This window comes from Petaurus breviceps, unplaced genomic scaffold (assembly GCF_028583685.1).
Source record: "Petaurus breviceps papuanus isolate PSGF00001 unplaced genomic scaffold, PetGlider_PUasm1.0 90925, whole genome shotgun sequence".
NCBI classification, from domain to species: Eukaryota; Metazoa; Chordata; class Mammalia; order Diprotodontia; family Petauridae; genus Petaurus; species Petaurus breviceps.
In genome coordinates, this window is record NW_027187380.1 from 31,080,042 (window position 1) to 31,096,694 (window position 16,653).

General features: G+C 36.6%; 1 protein-coding gene across 1 annotated transcript; it reads right to left on the reverse strand.

Annotated features, from left to right (window-relative positions):
* Nucleotides 1-552: 552 nt before the first annotated feature.
* On the reverse strand, nt 553-15,363 carry LOC138152666 (E3 ubiquitin-protein ligase TRIM58-like). The gene is made up of 3 exons (XM_069076726.1): nt 11,909-15,363; nt 4,744-4,839; nt 553-3,720 (listed from the first exon to the last, which is right to left on the reverse strand). Exons 1-3 carry the CDS (start codon nt 12,350-12,352, stop codon nt 3,457-3,459), a joined length of 804 nt encoding a protein of 267 aa, XP_068932827.1. The 5' UTR covers nt 12,353-15,363; the 3' UTR covers nt 553-3,456.
* Nucleotides 15,364-16,653: the final 1,290 nt, after the last annotated feature.

Here is a 16,653-nt window from a genome sequence, read left to right on the forward strand (position 1 = left end):
GGGGTATACTATATATGTGTGTGTGTACATACATACACATGCATGCATGCATACATACATACATGTATATATATAAAGTACAAAATTAAAACAAAGCAAATTCAAAGCAGTTTTGGGAAAGAGTGAGAGTACTAATATCTAGGGGCATCAGGAAATGCCACTTGATGGAGGTAGTATTTGAGCTAAGCCTTGAATGGAACTAGAGGTTGCAAGAAAAGGAGGCAAAGGGAAAAAACATACCAGATTTTGAGCAAGCTTGTGCAAAAATAGGAGATAAAGTAACACACATAGAGAACAGAAAGTAGGCCTGTTTAGTGGGGTTAAAAATCACAAAAGAGAGAGTAGTATGTGATAAATCTGGGGAAAGAATCTGAAATCAAATATCTAACAAAAGAGTTAGCATTTTATTCTAGATACAATAGGAAACCAATAAAACTTTTTGAGCAAAAAAGTGACATGATTGGATCAATACTTTAGAAATAAGAGTTTTAAAGCTATAAACAATGAATTGAATAAGGGAGAGACTGGGTGAAGGGAGACCAATTAGGAGCCTACTGCAATAGTCTAAGAAAAAGGTGATAAGGATCTGAATTAGTATGGTGACTGTGTGAATGAAAAAAAGGGGAAAGATGCAAAAGACATTATGGAAATTGAACATATAAGAAATGGCAACTGATAGAATGTGTAGAATGAGAAAGATTGAGGACCTGATGTTAACTTTGTAGTCAACTTCCAGGAGAGAGCTGAATTATGTAGATTTGGGAGTCATCTACACAGGGATGATATTTGGACCTATGAGTTCACCTAGTGAAGAAAGCATGAAGAAACAAGAGAGCCCAGGATAGAATCTTTACGAATGCTGATGTATGGGCGTTGGATGAAGATGATCAAGAAAAAAAGATTTAGGGGCAGCTAGGTGGTGCAGTGAATAAGGCACTAGTTCTGGATCCAGTCAGGAGAACCTGAGTTCAAATCCAGCCTCAGACACTTAACACTTACTAGTCATGTGACCTTGGGCAAGTCACTTAACCCCAATTGCCCTGCCTTACCCCCTACAAAAAATAAACAAATAAATCAAGAAAAAAATTGAAAACATTTCAGTGGTCAGAAATCTAGTAGCAGATCAGGAGATCAATGTTATCATGAGAACCCAAACAAGAGAGAGTGTTTATAAAGAGGAGGTGATTACCCTTATCATAAACTCCAAAGAAATCAGAAAGAATAAGGATTGAGAAAAGTCCATTTGACTTAATAATTAAAAAATTATTTCTACACTACAATGGAGAATGAATGATAAAATTATAAAGAAAATGTTTATCTCCAAAGGAGAGATATGAAACGTCCTATCTTTCTCCTTTTCAGAGTTTAGGGATCCACAGTTGTATATTGCATACATTTTCTTTTTTTTTTTAATGTATTGCTTAGTTTTGCAGATTTTTTTTCCTTATTACCCCTTTCTCTAAAAAATACTTTGTTCTAATGAATGACTCTTTGGGAAAATGGAAACGAAGCGATACTGGTAGTGAGTTAAGTGATATAAAAACACAGGATATCATAAAACGTATTTTTGGGAAAATAAATGATAGACAGTCTTGGGGAAGTTGTTTCAGTTGAATGGTGAAGTCAGAAGCCAGATTGCAAGGAACTGAAATGTAATGAGATATAAAGAAGTGTAGTCAAGGAATTTAGATAGCATTTTTCTAGGAGACTGAGTAGGAGAGATATTTTGAGAGATATATATTAGGAGAGATATTGGATGATAGCTTCAGAAGTTGACAGAGTCAATGTTTTTTTAAGTAATGGGTTAGATCAGGAGGTTAATAGGCAACAGACAAATTGGATAGAGAATTAAGAAATAGATACAAGGCATAATTGAAGTTCAATGTCCCTGGAGATTATAGCTAGGGATGGCATCAAGAGAACAAGTGCAGGTAGGCATTGGAATTGGCATTGGTTTTGGAAAGGTTAAGAACCAACTCTTCCTCAGAGATCACAGCAAATGAAAAAGATAATGGGGGATGAAGTAGAGAAAATTTGAATTAGAGAGAAGAAAGAGCTCACAAAGTATACTCTCAAGTTTCTTGATAAAGTATGAAATGAAGTCCCAAGGTTTTAACATGTATGATTTGAGAATATTGAAATAAAAAGGATTCTCATATCTTGGGGAAAGAAAATGGATTCTTTTTTGAACTCCTGGAATTTAAGGTACTGATGAGACAACAAGGTGAAGAAATCTTTTGAAAAGTTAGAGATGGAATCTGATAATAAAAATTTTGAAATCATCTGCACAGAGGTGATTTATTGAAGTCCTGGGAGTAAATAAGTTGTCTGAAGAAAAAGAAGACATTAAAGAAATGGATCTTGGGAAACACAAATCTTAAGGGTGTTTGAAAATCAGGCAAAGAATAAAATGATAGAAGAGGGAGGAGGAGGATAAAGATAGCATGATATTTTGGAAGACTAAAGTAGAGGAGGAAAATGGTTAATAGAGTAAAAAGGTGATTCAGGGAAGAGAAGGATTGAAAAGAGTCCTCACATATGCAAGCTGTGTCTAAAGTATCCTATAAGGCCAGCTCTTTGGACCAGAACAGATGAAGTGACAGACGTAAGAGTGGGAGAGGTTAATGAGATCATAGTGACACACTTAGTGGACCAACTAAGACTATGTCATTGATAATACTGGTTGTGTTGTCATGGTGACATGCCCATCACCACTTAATGATGGGCCAAGTACTGAGATTTGTGAATATTTATAGAGGAATTGAATCTCTTCCCCTTTGCTCACCTCACCTAAGTGCTCACTGCTGCAACTACTTCATTTCTATTTCCTCTTTGCTCCATATCTTATTTGCCCGCCCAGCCCCATATGACTGGAGACTATACCCCTCTGTTTTACATCTGCAGATATTCTAGGCCAATGTGGAAAAAAGAAGCAGGCTTAAGTTGTAAAATAAGAAAATCAGACTAGTCATGAAGAACTTCCTCAGAACAAGCCATGCTAATAATCAAATGGATGATGAGAACCTGTGGCAGAATGCATTAATGCATTTATCTGATAAAAAGTGGGGATTGTTGATATCTATTTGGGGACTTTTGTGATGTTTTAGTAGGTAGTGTAGTATAATAGGAATGTCACTGTACACCTGGTTTCTAGTCCTGGCTCTGCCCTTAATTAGCTGAGTGACCACAGACAAGTTACTTTTCCTTCTGGGACTGAGTTTCTTCATTTAGAAAAAGAGAGGATTATGGAATGAAAATCCCTTCCAGGTTTAGAATTTCTTGATGCATTTATCCCATTGACTGGGTGTCAGTCACTGAAGTGTGAATTTTAAAAGCTACAACTTTTTCATGAGTTTTGTGGAGTAAAATATGACTCAATACTTTATGGAAAATAGATCATATCATCATATCTTTGTTCCTTTTAGCCCTATGATTCTATATTAGTGTTTCATTATCCTATTCCTCCCTCAAACTCTCTCTAGAATTCACCTCTTGTAGGTCCCAAGCTGTGCACTGACTACATTTCTCCAACTCCTCAGTTAAATTCCTCAGGGTTCGACTCTGCTGAGCCAGTTTGACCTTGCTCTCCCTCAGTTTTTGTATGATCACTCTCTCTTCCTCTTCTAGTCTCCATAGCTGCTGCTGCTCCTCCTGAGCCAGAAATCCATGCTGTTTCTGAAACTCCAATATGAATCTCTGTCTCCACAGGTCCACCTTTTCCTGTAGGAACAAAAATGACAGAGGGTAAGCAATTACTGTGTGCTTAAGGATATGCATAAGACTGAATACACTCCAGCCAGAGCCACAGAGATGACGAAAAGATGAGCTCAACTGAACTGAGAGGAAAGATTAAAGGAGTCAACTTGAGTAAGTAAGAGCAAAGTTGTGGTTTCATATAAGAGCCTTCAATTTTTGAAACAAGATGTCATAAGGGGTAATCATATGATCTCCATCTTTAATGAGGAGGTAACAAAAAATAAAGAATATAAACTATAGAATGAAGACAAGAAGAATTTTCTGAATCAGTCATTGATTTTGTAATAGGTGACAAGAGAAGATTGAGAATGGATATCTTTCAGAGGCAAAGAAACCTGAATATTATCCCCTATGTGACTTGGATATTTTAAAGATGAGTTAGCCCAGAGCAAAAAGATGACAAATATGACTTTTTAACATCCAATCTATTCATGTTTTCATATTAAATTTCATAATTTTTTCACATTGATGAAAGAGCTTTCATGCATTGAATGATGACTTCCTATTGGAAAAAATGCTGGATTGGGTACTTAGTGCCTCTATAACCTTGGGCAAGTGACATAAATTCTCTGAGCCTCATATTAATAAGACTACAGATTTAAAACTGGAAGGGATTTCAGAGGTCATCTAGTCCAAACTCCTCAATTTTATTGATTGAGGCCCAGAAAAATTAAACGACTTATTAAATGTCATGAACAAAATGGCATAGACAGGATTAGAACCAGCTCCTGTGATTCCAAAATTATTGCTTTTTCTGCTACACCACAATGAATCTCATTAATTTCAACAGTTCAGCATTAAATAAACACCCATTATGTACTAAGCATTGATAGATAATAGTAAACATAGACAAAAATGAAATATCACCAGTCTTCTAAAATAAACCCCTATAGGTATCAATGTGGACCAATGATAGGATACTAAAATTCCTGTTCACATCCTCAACAAGATTGTCCAAAAAGGAATTAAATGTAGAATTCCTCTTACCTTCCAAATGACTATTTTTTTCCCCACATTGGTTTCCTGGTTCAATGCTTCTTCCATCTCCTTCTTCACATGTTCTAAAGCCAACTGGACCTTTACCTAGAGTAGAAAATCAACTGGTAGCTCCCTTGACCATATCCAAGGGCCAATTTGAAACTCTAAGTCAGGAAATGGTTCCAAAGGATAGCCCATAGTCCCCCAAGGAGTCATGGAGGGTTTGAAAGAGATCAATGAATTAATGTAAAAACAATAATTAAGCAAATACATATTCTGTATACGAAGAGTGTCAATCAATCCATCAATAAATATTTGTTATATGTCTGCTATATGCCAGACACTGTACTTATTATTGAAGATACAAGGAGAGCCAAAACACAGTCTCCACTCTTGAGCTCACGATGTGGTAGTGAAGACAATTTGAAAATAACTGTGTACAAACAAGCACTATACAGGATAAATAGGAAATAACGAACAGAAGAAATGGTCCTAGAATTAGAATTAAGAGATTGGGAAAAGCTTGCTATAGAAAATGGAATTTTTTTCTGGGACTTGATGGAAACCAGGGAATTCAGAAGTTGGAGATGAGGAAATTGCTCAGATTTTGGAGATGGACTGATTTGTATGAGGGATAGAAAGACAGTGTCAATGGAACAAAGAACACACATTGGTGCATATGGTGTAAGATTGATTGGAAAGGTAGGGAAAACTAGGCAATGAATGATTTTGAATGCCAAAGACAGGATTTCATATTTATCCTAGAGGTAAAAGGGGGCACTAGAATTTATTGAGTAGGGGAGTGGCATGGTCAGACCTGCATTTTATGAAAATCTTTTTTATAGTGGCATGAGGTGATGAGGACCTCCACCACGTTAGTTCAGCCAGTTCTAATTACCCTCAGTCCTCAGTTTCACCATCTGTAAGCTGAGGCTGATATTTTCTCAGAGGGTTATTGTGAAAAAGCACTTTGTTAAAATATAAAATTCCACGCAAATTTGAATTATTATTATAATTTTCTATCTTAGCTATTTTTTGACTGAGAAATAAAATTTAGAGTATTGATCCAATTATTCAACACTATGGACAGGTAAGGTAAATATTGAGTACAATCCCTATAAATATACAAATATTTCCACAAGGAGTTTACAATTTATTTGGGGAGACAAAGACTAGAAAAATAAGACTAAAAGTAGAAAATAAGACAATATACAATAAAATGCTAAATATGTTAGAGAATATAGAGATTAGAGAGAAAAGGAGAGTTATTTCTTCCTGATATCTTCTCCATTCCCCTCTCCAACTCTTCCTTACCACTATTGAACCCTTCATATCAGTAAGAAAAAAAATTTAAGCAAAGCTAACTTATTAAAGAAACCACGTTTAAAAGTGAACATAGCTTTTTACATCTGTGGTGCTTGGGAACTATTGTTTTAAGAAAAAGGAGTGAACATTATTTTTGGCTCTTACTTCTCTATCATTTAATTCATCTAATTAATTATCAAGCCTTTTCAATCCTGCCCTGCAGGATTAATCAAGTCCTGCAATATCTCTCATATTTGACCCAATCCCTTTCTTTTCACTACTGCCCCATACTCAACCCACCTCAACTATTACAATAGTCTTCTAACAGTTCTTTCCATCTCCATACTTACTCTTTTCCATTCTGTACTTAGTAACATTTGCAGAATAATTTTCCCTGTATATGTATCTGACTGTGTTTGCTTAAAAGTGGCTCAACTAAGTAGTTATTACCTCCAAAATAAAGTTCAAACTTTTATTCTTGACTACTTTATATAGTTACCATGAATATCTCTGAGATGGGACATTCTCCTTAATGAGTAATTGGCAAATTCCCAGGATACTGGACTCCTAAGCAGAAATTTTAGGAACTTTAACCATTGTGGTTCTCTTCTCTACCTCTTCTCAACAAAATATTATAAGTGAAGGTAATTCCACAAGACACTCGTCAAAGTTCTTTCATTCAAGTGAGTAATTTAAGATATAAGAAATAATTGCTTATTCTAGTTCAAATTTATGGAGAATAGGGAAGTCCTTTTGTGAGTTCATAAATACGGTTGTAGAACCAGCTTGAGATATCCTATCTACAAAAAGTGAGATGAACCAGGCAGGAATAATGCTGCCAGAGATGGAAACATGAAGAGGAAAATGACATCAACTTCACAATTAACTTGACAGAAGAGGATTACAGAATCATAGAATTTTATGAATGAAATAATTTGCATTTCTAGACTACTTTAAAGTTTCCCTTACAAAAAAGTCCTGAAATATAATTTAGCATGAATATCATCTTCATTTTATAGATGAGAAACCTGAGACTGAAAGGGTTAAAAATTCCTTGTTTAAGCTAATAAACATCAAAAATAGAACATGAGTCCAGGTCTTCTTGTCTCCAGGCTCAAGACTTTTTCCCCCCATTACAACAAATTATCTCTCAGAAAGAGACCTAATAGGCTCCCTTTTATAAGATAAATAAGGGATAGGTTTTATCAATGCCTATAATACTCTGCTTATCTGGAGGCCCTAATGTGGGTGGCCTCAACCATTTGGAATACATCCAAAAAAAAGGATACAAAATGACAAAATTCTCTGCAGAACCAAAATAGCTTCAGGGAAGCCAACAACATTTTATGAAATTTACTTAAAGAGTTCCCTAGAATCTTCACTAAAAAAATACTGATCTTATTTTACACACAAGTCTAATCTTCAAGATCAAAGAATCACAAGAAGACGGAGGGTGACAGAAATGCTATAGTCTGGGACATTGAGATCAGAAAGAAATGAAAGTTCATAAGTAAAGTAAAATGGAAAAAAATACTATGAAAAGCAGATGAAAGACTGGGACTATTTATGGTAGATGCAAAAAAAAATCCCTATACTCTCCATAGATACTGAGGACATGATTGTATAATAATAAAGTTAAAAAAATATATACACACTTATAGCCCTGAGTCACTAAGAAAAAGTTGATGTTCGAAGCCTATATAAAAAGGGAGGGGACAGAATGTCACAAATTTGGAAAGATTTTTATCAAAAATGGGTATAATACAATCAGTCCATAAATAAGCATTTCTTCCTATGTACCAATTATTGTGTTGGGTGCTGGAAATTTGAGGGAAAAGTGAGTGAAAACATTCTAAAGAGAGGGATATCTATAAAAAGACAAGCTGAAAAATCATATACAAGAGTAAGTGGGACAGTCTGTTTGGGTTGTAGAGCATGAGGAAGAATAATGCGTAATCACCTTAAAGACAGTCCGGAGTCAGACGGAGAAAGCCTTCAAATACCACACAAGGACTTAATTTTTTTCTTAAGGAAAAAAGGGAGACACAAGTTTTTTATATAGAGAAATGATGTACTTAGATATATGTCTAAGAAATATCAATCTGGTTTCTCTAAGGAAGATGGATTTGGGAGGTAAAAGATTATTTTAGGCTATTGCAATGGTTTAGGCAAGAGGTAAATACTTTGTAGGCAAAGGCAGAGAATCTCTATATAGTCAGTTAAAACAAGACCTGGAGCTGATTATGGCACAGATGATGAGTTGCTTATTGCAAAATTCAGACTTAAATTGAAGAAAGTACAGAAAACTGTTAGATGGTATATGTATGACCTTAGTAACATCCCTTAAGAATATGAAGAAGTGATGAATAGATGTAAGGAATTAGATATGGTACATAGAGTGCCTGAAGAACTATGGATAGAGGTTCACAATATTGTACAGAGGCAGCAACAAAAAACATCCTAAAGAAAAACAAAAATCAAGGAAGCAAAATGGCTATCTAAATGAGGCTCTCCAAATAGCTTGAAAGAGGAACTAGAAACCAAATTGCCAACATTTGCTGGATTATGGAGAAAGCAAAGAAGTTCTAGTAAAAACAAACAAACAAAAAAGCCCATCTATTTCTGCTTCATTGACCTTTGCTTGCATGAATCACAACAAAATGTGGCAAGTCCTCAGAGATAGGAGTATCAGATCATCTTACTTGGCTCCTGAGGAATCTATGTGTAAATCAAGAAGCAACAGTTAGAACCCAACATGGAGCAACTGGTAAGTTTAAGATTGAAAAAGGAATATGACAAGGCTGTATATTATTCCCTTATTTATTTAACTTATTTGCAGAATGCATCATGCAAAATGCCAGGATGGATGAATCAAAAGTCAGAATTAAGGTTGCCAGGAGAAATATCAACAATCTCGGATACGCAGATGATGCTACTCTGATGGCAGAAAATGAAGAAGAATTAAGAAATCTCTTGAAGGTGAAAGAGGAGAGTGTAAAAGCTGGCTTGAAAGTTCACATAAAAAAAGAAAAAAATTAAGATTATGTCAACTTCCTGGCAAATAGAGAGGGAAGAAATGGAAGTTGTGTTAGATTTCATATTCTTGGGCTCAAAAATCGCTTCAGATGGCTACTACAGTCAGGAATTTTAAATTGCTATGGCAAATCTAGACAACATACTAAAAAGCAGAGCCATCACTTTGCCAACAAAGGTCTGCATAGCCGAAGCTATGGTTTTTCCAGTAGCAACATATGTTGTGAGAGCTGGACTCTAAGGAAAGCTGGGTACCGCAGAACTGATACTTTCAACTTATGATGTTGAAGACTTTTGGAAGTCCTGTGGACATCAAGGAAATCAAATCAGTCAATACTTAAAGATATTCATTCAAACTATTTATCTCTCTCCTGAGCTTTTAACATCTATTTCTAGATGTCCCACAGGTATCTGAAACTCAGTGTGAGACTAAAATAGGATTCATTGTCTTCCCCCCTTTAACCAGCTTCTCCTTATAATAAAATAGGATTCATTTGAAAAGACCCTGATGTTGGGAAAGCATGAAGGCAAAAGGAGAAAGGGATAGCAGAGGATAGGATGAATAGGTAAGCAATGAGCATGAGCTTGGACAGACTTTGGAAGATAGTGGAGAATAGAAGGGTCTGGCAAGACCATAGTCCCTGGGGTCCTGAAGAGTCAGACATGATTGATTGATTTATGGCCCTGAGTCACTAAGAAAAGGTGATGTTCAAAGCCTATATGAGAAAAAAGGGGACAAAATGTCACAAATTTAGAAAGATTTTTATCAAAAATGGTTATAATATAACAACAAAAGCAAGAGGTGATGTAGGCCTAGACTAGGGTGATTGTGGTTTGAGTAGAGAGAAGAGGAAAGTTGTGAAAGACCTTGAGCAGATAGAATTGGCAATACTTGGCAATTGATCAGATAGAAGGTGAGGGAGGGATAATGAGAGAATGAAGCACCAAGGATAACTTCTAGGTTTCAAATATGTGAAAAATGGTGCTGACTTCAATGTTATAAGAAAAGGTGGACTAAAGGGGGAAGATAATTAATTGTATTTTAGACACATTGAGTTTCAGATACCTGTGGAACATCTAGAGATAGATGTTCAGGAGTTCAAGAGATAGATGAGGCCAGAAAATATAGAGCTATATGCACACATATGCCACAGTCCACATATATGCATATATGCACATATATGCACGTGCACATACATAGATACATACATACATGCGTGTGTATATACATAGATAGATCCCATGGAAACTGATGAGATCATCAAGTGAAAGGCTATAGAAGGAAAAGAGGCAGGGAAGAGTATTGAGGTACATTTATGCACAGAGGGTGGGACATGGATGATATGCTTTCAGAGAACATTGAGAAGGAAAGGCTCACCAGATAGGAAGAGAATCATGACAAAATAATATCACAAAATCCCAAGCAGGTAAGAGTATTTGGAAGAAGGATTGATCAAAAGTGTAAGATGTAACAGAGAGATCAAGAAGCATGAGAGATTTTTTTTTAAATATCATTGTATTTAACATTGAGGAAATAATTGTTTATCTTGGAGAAAGCTATTTCAGTGGAATAATGGAGTTTAAACCAGAATGAAAGAGATTGAGAAGTAAAGTGAGAAGTGAAAAAGTAAAGGCAGTGAGTGTAAAGAGTATTTTTTATCCCCGAGAAGTTAAAGGGAAGAGGGATATGAGGTGATAGTTTGAGGGGTTGGTACTGTCAAGTGAAGTATTTTTATTTCTTCTTTATAAATATGGGAGAGTTCTGGGCATGTTTGTTGGCAGCAGGGAACAAGTCAGTGAATTAAGGCAAGGCTGAAAATTAGGACAAGAGAGATAAATGAAGGGGCAAGTTCATGAAGATGGGAGGCAATAGAATCAAGAGCAAAAGGAAAAAGAGTAAGAAAAAATGAGTGCAAATAAGAGAAGTGGATTCTAGGCAGAAACCAAATGCATAACTATAGTATATATTCAGGAGATACGTTAACAAACAAGATCAGAAATTAAATCAAAGACTATTGTGTGGAGAGGCAACATCATGGTGTACACGTTCTGAATCCTAGGTATGAATCATTTAATTTCTTTGAGTCTGTTTCACCATCTATAAGTTATGGATACTATCTGGTACCTATCTCATAGCCTTGTTGTGAGGAAAGCAGTTTGTAATCTTTGTATGTTATATTACCAAGAGGTCACTAAAGTGATCTCTTTGCTTCCCTTGGTTTTCAGATGTGAGTATGAAAAACAACTAATTGCCCTCACTGGAAGTAATACTTGGGTTACATTGAAACCTTTATCTACTCATTTGAACTATAAACCACTTCAGAAATGCTGAATTTTGTTCTTAGGAAATCTTTTCTAACTCATAGTAACAACACACACTTTATTCCCCAGCTACTTTAGAATATTCTTTGACCCTAGAACATGATCTCTGATTCCTTGCTTTGGTCTCTATTTTGCTTTTCTTTGTACGGGAATACCTTTCTTCACCAACCCTGTCAAATTATTACCCCATTCCTCAAAGTCAAATTAAATGCCACAGAATTCAGTAAGTTTTCCCTAAGAGTAACAAATTTCACTTTTATATCTCACACAGCATTTAGGTTTTTTTTTTTTTACCTTTCTAATACATTTTTTTGCAATATTGTATATAATAAGCACCTACATCTTACATTACTAATATAAACTCCACAAGGGCAAGAGATGTCATATCTAAATTTTTTAAAATCTATTTTGGCACATAAAACTATGCTTTTCACTCACAAAGGGCTCAAAAAATGTTGCTATATTAAATTGAACTCTTCTCTCCAACTCTGAGGGAGAGGGATACATTTCTTACCTTATAACTTCTGGTAGCTTCCTCTAGAGGAATGGTCTTGTGGTTTCTGTGCTCTGGGGATGTGTCACAGATCCAGCACAATGGGATTTGGTCTTCTTCACAAAAGTGGTTCAACTCCTCTTTATGAATCTCACATAACCAGGTTTTCTTTGTACTAGAGCTTAAGCTCAACTGCTTGATGCTTTCCACCATACTGGCCAGCTGTCTATTGGGACGAAAACTATTCTGTTGAAATTGACTCCTGCACTGGGGACAGGAGTAGACACTCCCTTGAGAATTGTCTGATTTCTCACAGAATTCGGTGATGCACTGGAGGCAGAAACTGTGGCCACAGTCCACACTAACTGGATCTTCTAAGAAATCCAGGCAGATGGGACATTTTGCTTCTTCCTTCAGTTTCTTTACAGGAAAACCTGTAGCCATGGCTGCTGCTCTCCCCAACATCAACACACCCACTGTCTGGCTTTTTTGATAGCAGCTGCTATTTCTCACCAACCTGACTGTACTGGTCCCTCCCTTATTTTGAATAAAGGAGGGTTATAATCCAATGAGCATAAAAGAACAGGGACATTTGGAAATTTGAGAAATGTATTTCCTTCACGTGTTTCTTTCCATGCCTCCTCGACAAATGCCAAATTAAGTTACATCATTGAGAAATCAGTTCTGTTTATTTTCAAAGACCTCCACAATGTCCCATTTATCTCCTCTGGCCATGAAAACTTTTAACATTCATAACAAATACTTTATATTTGACTGGAAAGGCTAGAGGATATTGTTCTAGTCTTGGTGGAGATATATAACTGACTACAATCTTTTCTATGATGCCTTTGCATCAGCTTAATTTTATTATTTTTAATTAATTTAATTTGTTTTACTAATTATTTTTATTTATGTTGTTATTATATATTAATTAATAAATACAGTGTGCTGCAATGGAAAGAGCACTAGATCAAGTCCCAGACTGACACAAACTTGCTACTGCTATTATTGTTAGAACATTAGTCAGCCTTCTTACACTTGGAAAGAATAATTACAATTTCTTTAAATTTTCTCCAGTCTGAGCACTTGACTTTGTTGTTTAAATAATTAAGAAGACTCAAAACAAATCTTGGAACATCAGAACTAGGAAAAATTCAGGGTGAAATAGTCTTTTAGCCCAAGAAACTCGTAGGATCAGAAAAAAAAGGTCCATCGCACTCAGGTGAAAGGGAGGAACAATTCAGGATGGGAAGCATACCAGAAAACCAACAGCAAGCCCCACCTCAGCAAACCAGCAGGAGATCATGACCCCCAGTGTGATGGAGCAGGCAAACACCAACACCAGGACCCCCCACATGCCTTAGCATAGCCAGGGAAAACACCAGACTCCATCTCCAAGAACCACCACATACTTCAGCATATCCCTGGGCAAAAAAGAATCCTCCAGAGGCCAGGATAAAGAGGTAGACACCAACAATATGGGTGTCTAAGCAAACAGGCATCTGTCAGCCAACACAGGCCCTGCCACATTTCGATATATCGCCAGGCAAAAAGGCATCCTCCAGAGGACTGATCACAAATGCTTCAGTCTAGGCACAGGGGAACGCACACAGAAACACCCTACTGGGCCTGAGCACATGCCAGATACCACCACTAGGACCCCAACTCAGCCCCAGGTGAGCTGTCAGACCCCTATACAGCCTTCAGCAGCACCATCCAACCCCCATCCCACCTCTGCATCACAGCTCCAGACAGAAGGATTTCCTGTGGGGCTCAGGGAAACATCAATGCCTCATCAGGTAAACAGCTAGGGCCTGCAGTCACTAGCACAAGAAGCCAGAAACAGTACCCCCCTTCAATCCTAGGAAAAGAGCTCAAATTTGAAAGAAAGGAAAAAGGTAAAAAAAAGTGTGAGCAGAAAACACCAAAAAAGTATTTGACCATAAAAAGATATTATGGTGCCAGGGAAGATCAAGACACAAACTCAGAAGAGGACAACAATGCAAAACACCTATGGGCAAAATGCCCAAGAAAAACGGGAAGTGGTCTCAAGATCTCAAAAGAGGAGCTCAAAAAGGAGGTTATCAATCATATAAGAGAGAGAGAAGAAAAAATGGGGAAAGAAATGATAGTGATGCAAGAGAATTATGAAAACAAACGAGTCAACAGCTTGAAAAACTGCTTAAAAAGTAGAATTGACCAAATGGAAAAGGAGATATGAAAATCCACTGAAGAAAAATTGGTCAAATGGGAAATAATACCTTAAAGGTCAGAATGGAGTTAAGTGGAAGCTAATAACTATGAGGCATGTTTAAATAATCAAACAAATTTAAAAGAATGAAAAAAATGGAAGAAAATTAAAATATCTCATGGGAAAAACAACTAACCTGTAAAACTGATACAGGAGAGATAATATCAGAATCACCTGAAAGTCATAATGAAAAGGATGACCTGGAGGCATCTTTCAAGGAATTATCAAGGAAAACTGCTCTGGTGCCCTGGAGCCAGAGAGCAAAATAGGTATTGAAAGAATCCCCTGATCACTTCAAGAAAGAGATCCCAAAATAAAAACTCGGAGGAATATTGTAGCCAAATTTCAGAACTATCAGGTCAAGGAAAAAATATTATAAGTAGCCAGAAAGAAGCAATTCAAATACCAGGGAGTCACAATGAGGATAACACAGGACCTGGAAACTGCAAACTCAAAGGATTGGAGGTCTTGGAACATGATATTCCAGAGGGCAGAGGAGCTAGGATAACCACGAGTCACTTAGCTGGCAAAAAAGAAAAGCATGATATATCAAGGGAAAAATGGGCATTCAATGAAATAGGAGGATTTTGAACCTTCATAAGTAGAAGACAAGAACTAAAGCAAAAATTTGACCTCCAATATCAAAACCCAAGAGAAACATAAACAGGTAAAAAGGAAAAAGAAAAAAAAAAAATAGGGGATTCAACAGAGCTGAACTATTTACATCTCTATGTGGGAAGATGATACTTGTAACTCTTAAAAATTGTGTCACCAGGTTGTTATTGTGTTTGTCCTTCATTTTCCAGAAGGACCATGACCTCAGGGAGATTTGCAAAGAGACTTGCAATTGACTTTGATTTGAGTGAAGCAGGGCAGTGTAAGGTCACCAGCCTCACTTTCTCCTCCAGAGTCATCCGGGTCCAATGGCCAGATATTCATCAGGATGACTAGAGATGGCCCAGGATGCAATGAGAGACCCTAGCCCTTTTAGGCTATGGACTTCTCAGGTTCTCACTTTGAGTGAGGTAAGGCCCATTCACTAAATGGACCCTTTTAAGAAGCGAGTCAACAAGTGGCACTTTTATTTTCTTTTAATTAAATTTTATGTTTATTTTTAGTTTATATCATTCACTTTGACAAGATTTTAAGTTACATATTTTCTCCCCCTCTTTTCCCTACCCACCACCCCAAAACAGTGATCCCACTGAATACCCCCTCCCCAAATCTGCTCTCTCCTTTATCCTCCCCCATACCCCCTCTAACTTTCCAGGAGGACAAGATGGATCTCTATACCCCAGTGCCTGTATATCTTATTTCCCAGTTGCATGTAAGAAAAATAATGATAATATGTTTTTAACATTTGATTTTAAACTTTGAATTCCAGATTCTTTCCCTTCCTCCCTCATCACCCACCCATACTGGGAAGATAAGCAATTCTATAAACATGTGTGGATACGCAAAACATTTCCATAGTGGATATGCTGTGAAAGACTGACTACATTTCCCTCCATCATATCCCGCCCCCATTTGTTCTATTCTTTACTTTGACCCTGTCCCTTTCCAGAACTGTGTGTGCTTCCAACTTCACTCCACGCCAACCTGCCATCCCTTCCATCATCCCCCCTCTAATTCCCTTCCCCTCTACTCTCCTGTAGGGCAAGATACCTTATTTAGTGTGTAAGTCGTTCCCTCCCTAAGCCAAATTCAATGAGAGTAAGGTTGACCCATTCCCTTTTGCGTTCCTGTTTTTCCCCTCCATTGTAACAGTTTTCCCTTGCCTCTTCTATATAGGATAGTTTACCCCATTCTGTCTCTCCCCATCTCATCTCATTATATTCCTCTCTCACCTCTTAATTTTATTTTTAGATGTCATCCCTTCCCGTTCAATTGGTCCTGTTTACTCTATGTATATCTGTACACATATATACACACAATCACATATGCCATTATACCTTCCTATATAGACATATTATATATATGTTTGAATGTATGTGTGTGTGTGTATATATATATATATATATATATATATATATATATATTCCCTTCAACTATTCTCATACTGAGAAAATTTTCATAAATCACAATGATCATTTTTCCATGTAGGAATGTAAACAGTTTGACTTTGATAAGTTCCTTATGATTTCTTTTCCCCATTTACCTTCTCATGCTTGTCTTACTTCTTGTATCTGAATGTCAAATTTTCTATAGAACTCTGGTTTTTTCATCAAGAATTCTGGAAAGTTCTCTATTTCATTGGATGACCATATTTTCCCCTGAAACATGATACTCAGTTTTGCTGCATAGGTGATTCGTAGTTTTACTCCCAGCTCCTTTGACCTCTGGAATATCACATTCCAAGCCTTTTGATCCCTCAATGTAGAAGCTGCCAGATCATGTGTTATCCTGATTGTGTTTCCACAATATTCAAATTGTTTCTTTTTGGCTGCTTGTAATATTTTCTCCTTGATCTGGGAACTCTGGAATTTGGCTATATTATTCCTAGGAGTTTTCTTTT

Excerpts from the sequence above, each read along its gene's own strand:
- LOC138152666 (XM_069076726.1), bottom strand. The coding sequence starts at position 12,352 with ATGTTGGGGAGAGCAGCAGCCATGGCTACAGGTTTTCCTGTAAAGAAA. Across the intron at positions 4,840-11,908 it reads AAGCTACCAGAAGTTATAAG|GTAAAGGTCCAGTTGGCTTT; the intron begins GTAAGAAATGTA and ends TTTCTACTCTAG. Across the intron at positions 3,721-4,743 it reads AAAAAATAGTCATTTGGAAG|GAAAAGGTGGACCTGTGGAG; the intron begins GTAAGAGGAATT and ends TTGTTCCTACAG.